Here is an 11,009-nt window from a genome sequence, read left to right as displayed (position 1 = left end):
CCAATGCCACAGGCAGTTAATTATGATGTGAAAAATTGTGAAACTCATTAAATTCATGCAAATGTTTGTTTCAGCACCATGGACAACAGCCTTCAGTTTACTGTTGCAGCTCACATTATGAATATGATTCATTATGTTAAGATTTATGAAAACACACACACACACACACACACACACACACACACTATTTCACAGCAGTAAATTGTTTAATTTTACCTATTTACACATGTATAAAAAAAGAAGTTGGGCTCTCTTTTGACTGGCCAAAAAATAAAGCACCTCAATATAGTTTATTCAGTTAGTCTCTGCACCTCCTTTGAAAATCTTTTGTTCTGAAGGTACACAACAGTAATCTTCTAATGTATTTATTTGTGTGATGTGTAATAATCATTGTGCTGAAAAAACTGAGTCACAGCTCAGTTATAAAATTTGACACATACATGTCTCAAATGCATGTCTCATTTTCCATTACATTTAATTTGTCTGAGTTTCATTTTTAAGTTTCACATTCATGCAGTTCAGCACTTTTGATTTGTGAAAGAGAAGAGTTGATATCTGTTTGCATATTTTATTGTTTAATTAGATGCAACTCAACTAAACACAAGGAAAAATATGTAGATGAGAGAGAGAGAGAGAGAGAGAGAGAGAGAGAGAGAGAGAGAGAGAGAGAGAGAGAGAGAGAGAGATCAGCAGCCATGAGGATGGAGGCAGAAGGGGATAGACAGCAGAGAACAGACATTCACAGAGACACTCTTGTGACTGATCATGAATCAGGTGTGCTGGAACTAAATCCATCAAACTCAGATGTCAGAGGAGAAATCGTGGCGGGGATATGCGCGTGCAGTACGTACTCTCTCTGTATTTCACTCGATGAGCTCATTTATTGATCTGTATGTCTCTTATTGTGCATTGCGCGCCAGGTTGGATGCTGAAAACTTAGTCTTTTCGGTCATAATCTCATAAAAGTATAGTCTTTGCATGGTTTTGCATGATCTTTAAATACGTCTGATCATTCATCCTCTGTAGTTTTGAGGTGGAGCGACGATACGTTGATCCCGCATAAGATCATTATGCTTCATATAACCGGATAGTCACGTATAGTACATCTATTTTGAAAACATCCAAATGCGGTATTGCTTTTAATTTAATGTTATTCTCCTTTCTAATGCAGTGAGGATTCGTACCGTTGGGTATTGAGGGTACGAGCATGAGGAACGGACGGGCTCTGTCCGATCAATGGGCCGATAGCGTGGTGGTGCGGCCCCGCACGACCGAACAGCACATCACGGTGCACAAGAGACTCGTGTTGGGCTTCGCCATCTCCATCCTCACACTCATCATCGTCACGGCCATCGCCATCACGCTCAGCGTGAGCTTCGAGAGATGCGCCGGGGACAGCAGCGGGGTTCAAGCCGCAAACGGCTCCAGTAACAGTAAAGTGAAACAGTCCCGGGACAGGAACAGCAGCAGATACTCAGAGGACGTCCAGCAGCCCTGGAGACATGTGCGCTTACCGGCTACCCTGCGCCCTCGCCACTACGACCTCCAACTGTCCGTGTACATGGAGAACTTCACCTTCTCCGGTGAGGTGAATATTGAGTTTGAATGCGTCCGCGCCACTAAGTTGATCGTGCTGCACACGGACAGGTTGGAGATGGAGAAAGTGCTGGTGTATTCCGACAGTAAGAAAGCTGCAGGCGCCATGAGGATCCAGCGACGCTTCCACTATCAGCCCAAGCAGGTGTATGTGATCGCGCTGCACAGAGAGATGAAGCCCCTCAGAACATACAAGATCAACATCACCTTTCATGCGCCCATTCAACATGAACTCTTGGGATTTTTCCGCAGTTCATACATGCTGCATGGACAGAGAAGGTAATTGAGTTCATGTCTTGTACACTGTCTTTATCAATGTTATTGCTATGTGATGTTCGACATTTAGGCTACTATGCTAATTATAGTTCCCGCAAAATACCAGTTACTGAGTCATGCTTGGGATCTGGTAATATTTCAATTTGGGATTAAAAAATAAATAAATAAATAAATAATAATAATAATAATAATAATAAATAATAATAAAAAAAATAAAAAATAATAATTACTACATTTGATTACTTGTCTGAATAGCCTACCCCACAACCGTAGGAACATATCAAACCTCCAACAAATCATATTTTCCCTCCTCAAAGCCCTGTTATTATTTTCTATTTTTATTTATTTATTTATTTTCTGATTTGGACAACTTTTGTTGTCAACCCGATTACGGACATAATGGAAGTGGTTTGAAAACAATTCTACACAAATAAACATCTACCTACTGTTCACCTGTCCCTCATTCCAATTTAATGTCTAAACATATAACATTTATTACAGTTTTCTCTTTTTATGTGATGAAGCTACAAATTGGCAAATTATGTGTCTGTGTGGTCTCAATATTTTTGTTAAAAAAAATTTGAATTCAGATTTTTAACTAAAACCCCAACTTTTTTTTATAGCCCTTAATGTCAGGCTGTGCTCAACAAACAATATATTGATTTATAATTGTGTGTCCATTTGAATTTGAATTATGTTGTCACTCTCGTCTCAACCATGTCACAACTTTCCCACCACTGTCACCAAGTAAATATATAGAATTTGTAATGTATAATCTATTGACTATTCCATGTTTTTGCTACAGCGTTCATAAATGTAGTGCATAAATCAACAACGTCACAGGTTTACAGTGACACATGTAGCAGGGTTGTGTGGCGGAGTGTTTTTTTTGTGTGTGTGTGTGTGTGTGTGTGTGTGTGTGTGTGTGTGTGTGTGTGTGTGTGCTCAAAATAGCCATTGTTCCTCTTATGGTGTTGGACAGAAGACCACATAGCATGCATAAAATGTATATATATTAAAAATATACGTTTGAAAAACATTTGAATCTCATGTGACAGAGTTGAGTTGTTAAGCTTGGCCATACCAATCTGACTATAATACACTTAAAAATGTGAATACAAATTATGATATTTCTTACATGTTCTGGTTGGTGTGAGGGGATTGAGTTCAGACTGAGAGACAATATTTTATTCCCTGGTTTTTATAAAAAATAAAATAAAAAGCATTTTTTATTTATTTATTTATTTTTATATCTTTCTCAGCAAAGGAACACAATACATGTTTACATTAATAACAAAAATTATAAAGTGTGCACATTTTATTAATAATTTTTTTTTAGGTACAAATTCAGTTAAATGCCTCAGGGACATGACAAAATGCTTGATATAAGATAGAAAGAACATGTTATTTTATGATAAAGATTATTTTAATGAAATAATTATTTTAATTCATTATAATGTATGAATCAATATCTTGTAAAACCTTTAAGAACTCTCGGAACTGAAATATTACCAGATCCCAAGATTGACCCTACTACAGTTAATGTTACTGTAAAACTGTAATAAGTTAATATGGAATCTCTATCAAGCAGTTTAAGAAGCTATTATAATCTTCCTAACATGTAATACTTTCTTAATTGATTCATTAATGACAGTGGTGGCTAATACAAAGCTAGCATTGTTGTTTGTAGGAACAATAACTCCATTATCTGTGGTATTTCAATAGAAACAATGATTACCATCCTACAGTTTGAAGAGGGAAAGTCCATTAAAATAACATTTAACACTTAAGGCCTAGCACACTTACGGAGATTTATTTTTTCATTCTATGTTCAGAGGTAAAAATGTTCAAAAACAGCTGAGCAATGACATACATTCACAAACATTCAGACACCTGCCACGCTGCTGGGGGAGGCATTTAGAGGAGCATGTAAATATGAGGATGCTCAAGACCACAGTGTAAATAAACTAATATGACATTAAAATGTGTTATCAATTACTTTATGCCTCATTCTTTGAGTAGAATTCACACAATATCAGTAAAAGAAGCTATTTTAACTACTTGATAATGATAAAAGGTAAGATATATCAACCCAATCTCATGAAAATCGTACATAATTTACGAGTTGGCCATTTCGTATGGTCTCGCACGATGTTGTTCACATAAACTCGTATGAATTCATCACGTGCAAATTCCCAGATGTGTAATGCGGAAGTAAGCACGAGTTCCGCGCACGAGGCATTAAAGACATACTTATTAATATTATGTCCTTACCCAAACCCCTTATCTAAACTTAACCAGTCAGTAGAGTGTGTAAACATGATAGGAAGCTGTTGTGTGTGACAGAAGCAAGTAATTGTCGTGTATTAGATGGAAACTATGTCCAGCGACGTCATTTGCTGTATTGAAAGTCGTAGGAATTCAAACGAGTGCAGTCGCACGATATCATACCAATTAGCCAAATTTAGAAAAGTTGTAGGAATCCTGACGATTTCGCCGTGAGAGTGTGTTGGATATATACAGAAGATAATGTGTAATTTGTAATGCTTTTGCACTCATGATGTTAATGTGCTAACATGCTATTCACGGCCATAATATGCACCGCTGTTATTGTGATTTATGATGACATTCATACTACTGTAAAGATAGGTGTATAAAAGAATGTTAATGGACAGAATTTAGACTCAAAATAAAATGATGATAGGCATACCTTACTGTGGACAGATGTGTGAAAGGCAGGCACATGAATGAAGCAGCATATAAAACAAGATTGAATGGGCACTTAAGAGTATTTGAGTAGATTTGATTCCTTTTGTAGACTAACAAAAAAAAGAAAAAAAAATTCTATGTGAACAACCGTACAGATGAAGGTAAGTTTGCACCAGCTCGCTAATAACGCTGGTATGTTCATGTTGACTGATCATGACTGACTGAACAACATAAACGGAATTAGTTGTCGGCCTCAAAGTAGGTGGAGCTCCAGGTCACACCTAACGACGATGTGAACAAATGGCATTTAGAAGGTGTTTAGCAGCCGGTAAGAAGTTTTCCTAAAAGTTCGCCCTGTCAAGCCATTACAAACCACCAAAACAAACTCAAAAAAACATTTGTTTTGGCCAGATTTTGTTATAAATTATGTCACACCCATTCGTTCCTCAATTTCGTATGAAGCATGCAGGGCCTTTAAAGTTTAATGTATTTTAAAACAGATTAAGCCCTATTTTTGTAATTTGTAGTCATCCACAAATATTTATGCAATTCCCACCCCACTGCACTGAAATAAACTGCGAGACTGGACAGTTAGACAATGGAGCTTAGGTCCATATGCTCCTGTTTATACTAAGACAACACATTATTGTTATAATCTTTGAAAAATCTTCAAATCACCTAAATTAATCATACAGTATCCAACTATTTAAGATCAGCTCATACTGTATGTGCATTGATTGTAGTATCTTGTGTTTACAATGTCCTTTACAGCCCCATATTTCAGAGGTTTTAGGAAGACAGCACAGAATATATACTTGTTCCTGCATATTGGCATGGCATTTTACTGTTTTTCGTTGTTGTAGTTGTTTTTGTCCTTTGAAAGGGAAAAAAAAAATGAAGCATTTCAGCATCTTTACCACAGCTTTTTCCACATTTGATATACCCTAAAATGATCCTTTCATGGCCAAACTTCCTAAATATTTTGACCATCAACTAGCTGCCCCCTTTTGTCTTTGAATAACTGGGTAATTGTGCCAAACTTTAGACCTGCTCTCAGTTGTAAAAACAGCATGTTTAAGGGCTTTTTGTAATGACTCTTTATCAAACCCAACTGAATCTTCATTGCACTGAATGAGCTCTTGATATTGTAAGATCCATTGAAGAGCAGCTTTGAAATGAATGTGGCATCATCATTTAGTGTGTTTGTCACAGTTTGCAGAGAATCAACAGAGGCTCAGGACTCAAATGAAGAATTTAATGAAGTTGGGAATTTATTAATACAAAAAGGAAAAAGAAAAACAAACATAAACTACCCCATAGGGAAAATAAATAATCCAGGCTGGGGTTGAGGTAACAGGATACAGGACCGACCAGACTGAGAAGGGATGGGATCATAAACAGGACCGATATGAGACAAGAAACAAGACGAACTGGCACTGGACAACACACATGAGGAGACTAAAATTGGGAGAGAAATCAAACAGGTTAACAGACAGGGCAGGTGTGACTAATGAACTAATAATAGGCAAACAAGGAGGAGGGGTATGATGCAAGACTGAGATACATGTGGCAACACAGACACAAAACAAAGCCAGGTGCTCTCACAAGACACAAGCACCCGAATGGCATGAGCGCACATCGCCAATACAATAAGGCAATGCACGCTCATGCCAACTGATAGACAAGATGAGAGAATGCGTAGCAACGGCAAACAAAGTGATGCCACTCATTCCCACACTAGACAAAGCCTGAGCGTACATGCAACAGGCGACAAAATGAGACAGGACACCTGTGCGAGAGTTCGGCCACACACAAACCCAACACCTCAGACTGAAGTGACCAAACCTCAGCACAGCGTGACGACAGCACACGAGGCGCACCGTGTTCGCGAAAGGCAGACACAAACTATTGACGTGAGTGCATGCTGCCAAGATGACATAAGCACAATGCACTCACGTCAATAACAGACAGAACATGGAGAATGAGTATCCGGATCCCAACAACAACTGAAACCGAACCAGACAGGGAAGTCAGGATCCAGACACCATGCTCTGAACATGAAACGTGAGACCAACAGAGGAGCGCACGGCAGTGAAATAATGACCGAAACAGTGCGCTCACACAGAGACAGAAAACGAAACACAGAGACAGACATAGGATGATGATGTTATGGTCCTGTCACACAAAAACCCAGACTGACAGAGTGACAGGAGCGTGACAGTGTTGATCAGACAGTGTCCTGCAGTAGCTCTCTCAACTCCAAAGGCTATACAGATTTTTTCTGTTTAGTGTCATCAGTGTCTGCTACCTGATCTTATATTTGTCAACAACACATAACGCCAGGGATCCAGTAAGATTTGAAAAAAAATGTCTGTTTATGTAGTTAAATGTGGGCACAGGAGTGTTGTGTTGAGTTCTCTTCAAACCAAGCTCAGAACATCTGGTCTTCTGCGGCTTTAACAGAAGTTTATCAAATAACTTTTTTAGTCACCATTTCCTCATCCATCACCCCATTTGTTTGACATCTCATTGCATATCAGTGATGTTATAATGATCTGCTGAAGCAGGGACAGTCCTGTCACAACAGCAGACAACAAACCAACAAACTGAAACAGCAGCATATGAATCACAGCAGGGATTTTCACTCTGGTATCCTCTTCCTGTGGAATCACCTCCTGTTGATCTGTTTTCAACATACTGTATGCTGATATTATAATGATCATCACCATCATCACCATCATCATCATCACTTTGTTTTTTGATCACCCACAAGCACCCACTGTCTGCATCTTAACTGTAACCTTTAAATAGTGTGAACATTTTTTAGATGCAGCACCTCTCAATGGTAAACACGAAGAGGAGGTAGACGGATGGGACAACAATTTTTTTTTTTTTTTTTTTTTTTTTTTTATGTTGCTGCATGATTGGCTTCCATTGTTAGTAAAAAGCTGTCAAGAAAGTTCAAGAGAGAGCACAGTACGTCTCCGGCCCTCTGGTGCTCATACTGTGGGTAGCAGAGGCAAAATTCAAATATTTGAGTCAGGGTTAGATATCCATTAGTCGAGCTCACTGGAAATACCTTGAAATGAACTTGTATGTGTGATTTTGAACAGCAATGTTATCACTGAGAGTATAAAGTAGTCAAAACATGTGTCTCACTATTTCTCCTCCCCTGACCTCTTTTCCTGCTCTATGACTTCACATCTGTCAGAACATTTCTACAGTTCTGTGCAGTCAAACTTCAAACTCTGCAGTTATTTATGGGCAGCTTAAATATGACATCCTAAATATGTTTGTTTGTAAATTATTAATGATCCACTTAAAATTCACTGCCTTCACCAATCCAACTACATGTAAGGTACTATTTACATTGGACAGCTTGTTAATATTTTCTTTGTCATGTGATTTGGCTCATGCTGTCTGTTTTTCTTTATGTTGTGCTGTCACGATGGATTTAATATTTACAGCTGTGACAGAAGCTTCAAAGACATCCAGATATTTCATTATTTCTGTGTGGTAGTGCAACAACACTCAGTTTTGGGGAATGTGTTATGTTGTTGACATTTGATGTTTTGTCCATCTTCACAACTCACAACCCTGTTGAGTACAGCTTTATCTGTATTCAGTAAAGTCATGTGACAATTTAATTAAATTTAGGTGAGATTACTTTTTCAATTTAAACTCCTGGCCCATTTGAGTTTTATTTCTCTTGTATCTGTCTCTGTCTCTCTTTCTCAATTTCTGGCATTATTCTGCAGGTATCTTGCTGTGACACAGTTCTCACCAACTCACGCAAGAAAGGCATTCCCGTGTTTTGATGAGCCCATCTATAAAGCCACTTTCAGAGTGAGTTTGAAACACGAGAGCTCGTATCAGTCCTTGTCCAACATGCCAGTGGAGTCCTCTACATCTGAGGAGGATGGGTGGGTGACCAACCATTTCTCCAGGACGCCCCGCATGTCCACATACTACCTGGCCTGGGCCGTGTGCAACTTCACCTACAGAGAAGCAGTCACAGATAATGGAGTTGTGGTGAGTCTCATTTTAAGCTTTCAGATCACATGATCAGAGATTTTCTAAAATGACTAAGTGTTAGTATTTGGTAGCATTGCCTTTATATTGTGTAACTTGGGTCAAAAGTTTTGGGTAGCCTTCCATAAGCTTCTCACAATAAGTTGTTGGAATTTTGGCCCATTCCTCCAGACAGAACTGGTGTAGCTGAGTCAGGTTTGTAGGCCTCCTTGCTCACACATGCTTTTTCAGTTCTGCCCACAATTTTTCTATTGGACTGAGGTCAGGGCTTTGTGATGGCCACTCTAATACCTTGACTTTGTTGTCATTAAGCCATTTTGCCACAACTTTGGTGGTGTGCTTGGGGTCAGTGTCCATTTGGAAGACCCATTTGCAACTGAGCCTTAACTTCCTGGCTGATGTCTTGAGATGTTGCTTCAATATATCCACATAAATTTACTTCCTAATTATGCCATCTATTTTGTGAAGTGCACCAGTCCCTCCTGCAGCAAAGCGCCCCTACAACACGATGCTGCCACCCCCATGTTTCACAATTGGGATGGTGTTCTTTGGCTTGCAATCCTCACCCTTTTCCTCCTAATATATGATGGTCATTATAGCCAAACAGTAACATTTTTGTTTCATCAGGCCAGAGGACATTTCTCCAGAAAGTGAGATCTTTGTCCCAATGTGCACTGGCAAACTGTAGTCTGGCTTTTTAATGGTGGTTTTGGAGCAGTGTCTTCTTCCTTGCTGAGCAGCCTTTCAGGTTATATCAATATAGAACTCATTTTACTGTGGATATAGATACTTGTCTACCTGTTTCCTCCAGCATCTTCACAAGGTCCTTTGCTGTTGTTCTGGGATTGATTTGCACCAAACTACGTTCATCTCTAGGAGAGAGAATGTGTCTCCTTCCTGAGCAGTATAATGGCTGCGTGGTCCCATGGTGTTTATACTTGCGTACTATTATTTGTACAGATGAACGTGGTACCTTCAGGCATTTGGAAATTGCTCCCAAGGATGAACCAGACTTGTGGATGTCCACAATTTTTTTCAGAGGTCTTGGCTGATTTCTTTTTATTTTCCCATGATGTCAAGCAAGGAGGCACTGAGTTTGAAGGTAGGTCTTAAAATACATCCACAGGTACACCTCCAGTTGACTCCAATTAGCCAATTAGCATATCAGAAGCTAATTGGTTTATTCCCTAAAGGCTTAACATATTTTTTCTGGAATTTTCCAAGCTGCTTAAAGGCGCAGTTAACTTAGTGTATGTAAACTTCTGACGCACTGGATTGTGATATAGTCAATTAAAGTTAAACAGTCTGTCTATAAACAATTGTTGGAAAAAATTACTTGTCTCATGCGCAAAGTAGATATCCTAAATGACTTGCCAAACTATAGTTTGCTAATATGAAATCTGTGGAGTATTTAAAAAATGTGTTTTAATGACTTCAACCTAAGTGTATGTAAACTTCTGTCTTCAAATGTGTATGTATATATATATAATGTATATATATATACAGGGTTGGGAGGGTTACTTTTGAAATGTATTCCACTACAGATTAAAGAATACATGCCATAAAATGTAATTTGTAATATATTACGTTAGATTACTCAAGGTCAGTAACGTATTCTACATACTTTGGATTACTTCTTCAGCACTGGTAGATTTTTTCACTTATTTTGACAATAAAAACTCTCTACAGTACAGTAAGACAAAATACACGTTAAAAATACATTCTCTGAAAAACCTAAATATCTTATGCAGTGTTGTTTCTAAAACAAGATAAATCAAATTGATCTTGTTTTAAGGATTTTTTGATATTTTTACATGAAAACAATAAAAAAAATTATTATCAAGAATATGATTTTTGCCCTAATATCAAAGGTCTTACTAGAAAAAAAAAATAATTATGATCTAACATGAATAAAAACAATACAAAAATTATCATCAAGAATCCCACGTGAATTTTCTTGATAAAAAAATATGATCGTGCCTGGTAACGTGCATGTAAAATGGCTAGAAATAGCATTTTAGCTTAGCGTAAAGCTGACAGTTTACACAAGGTTTATTTCTATTTTTCTGCTCCAAACTTACTTCAAAATTACTTCTCTGTCTGCACATATGAATGTAACACATCATAAGAAAATGTTTCACCGCTGTTCAAATGCACTTTGGATCGCATCATTTATATGTATAAATGTATTCCATCTGAAAGGACTAAATATTAAATTAAACAAATGACAATAAAATGCAAAGTAATCTCTTCAGTAATCAAAATACATTTTGAATGTAACTGTATTCTAATTACCAATGATTTAAATTGTAACTGTAGTGGAATACAGTTCCTTATATTTTGTATTTTAAATACGTAATCCTGTTACATGCATTCCGTTACTCCCCAACCCTATA

General features: G+C 37.8%; 1 protein-coding gene across 1 annotated transcript in view; it reads left to right on the top strand.

The window, feature by feature from the left end:
• The first annotated feature begins 725 nt into the window (after window positions 1-725).
• Window positions 726-11,009, top strand: part of LOC127435401 (thyrotropin-releasing hormone-degrading ectoenzyme-like) — a 177,348-nt gene continuing 167,064 nt past the window's right edge. The window contains exons 1-3 of the mRNA XM_051688860.1: window positions 726-843; window positions 1,172-1,875; window positions 8,340-8,613. Coding sequence (XP_051544820.1) covers window positions 1,208-1,875; window positions 8,340-8,613 — 942 coding nt within the window. The 5' untranslated portion in view covers window positions 726-843; window positions 1,172-1,207. The remainder of the gene's footprint in view (window positions 844-1,171; window positions 1,876-8,339; window positions 8,614-11,009) is intronic.

Source organism: Myxocyprinus asiaticus, chromosome 45, assembly GCF_019703515.2.
Source record: "Myxocyprinus asiaticus isolate MX2 ecotype Aquarium Trade chromosome 45, UBuf_Myxa_2, whole genome shotgun sequence".
Lineage (NCBI taxonomy): Eukaryota > Metazoa > Chordata > Actinopteri > Cypriniformes > Catostomidae > Myxocyprinus > Myxocyprinus asiaticus.
The sequence above is the reverse complement of the archived record's forward strand: the minus strand, read 5'-3'. Positions and strand labels throughout refer to the sequence as shown.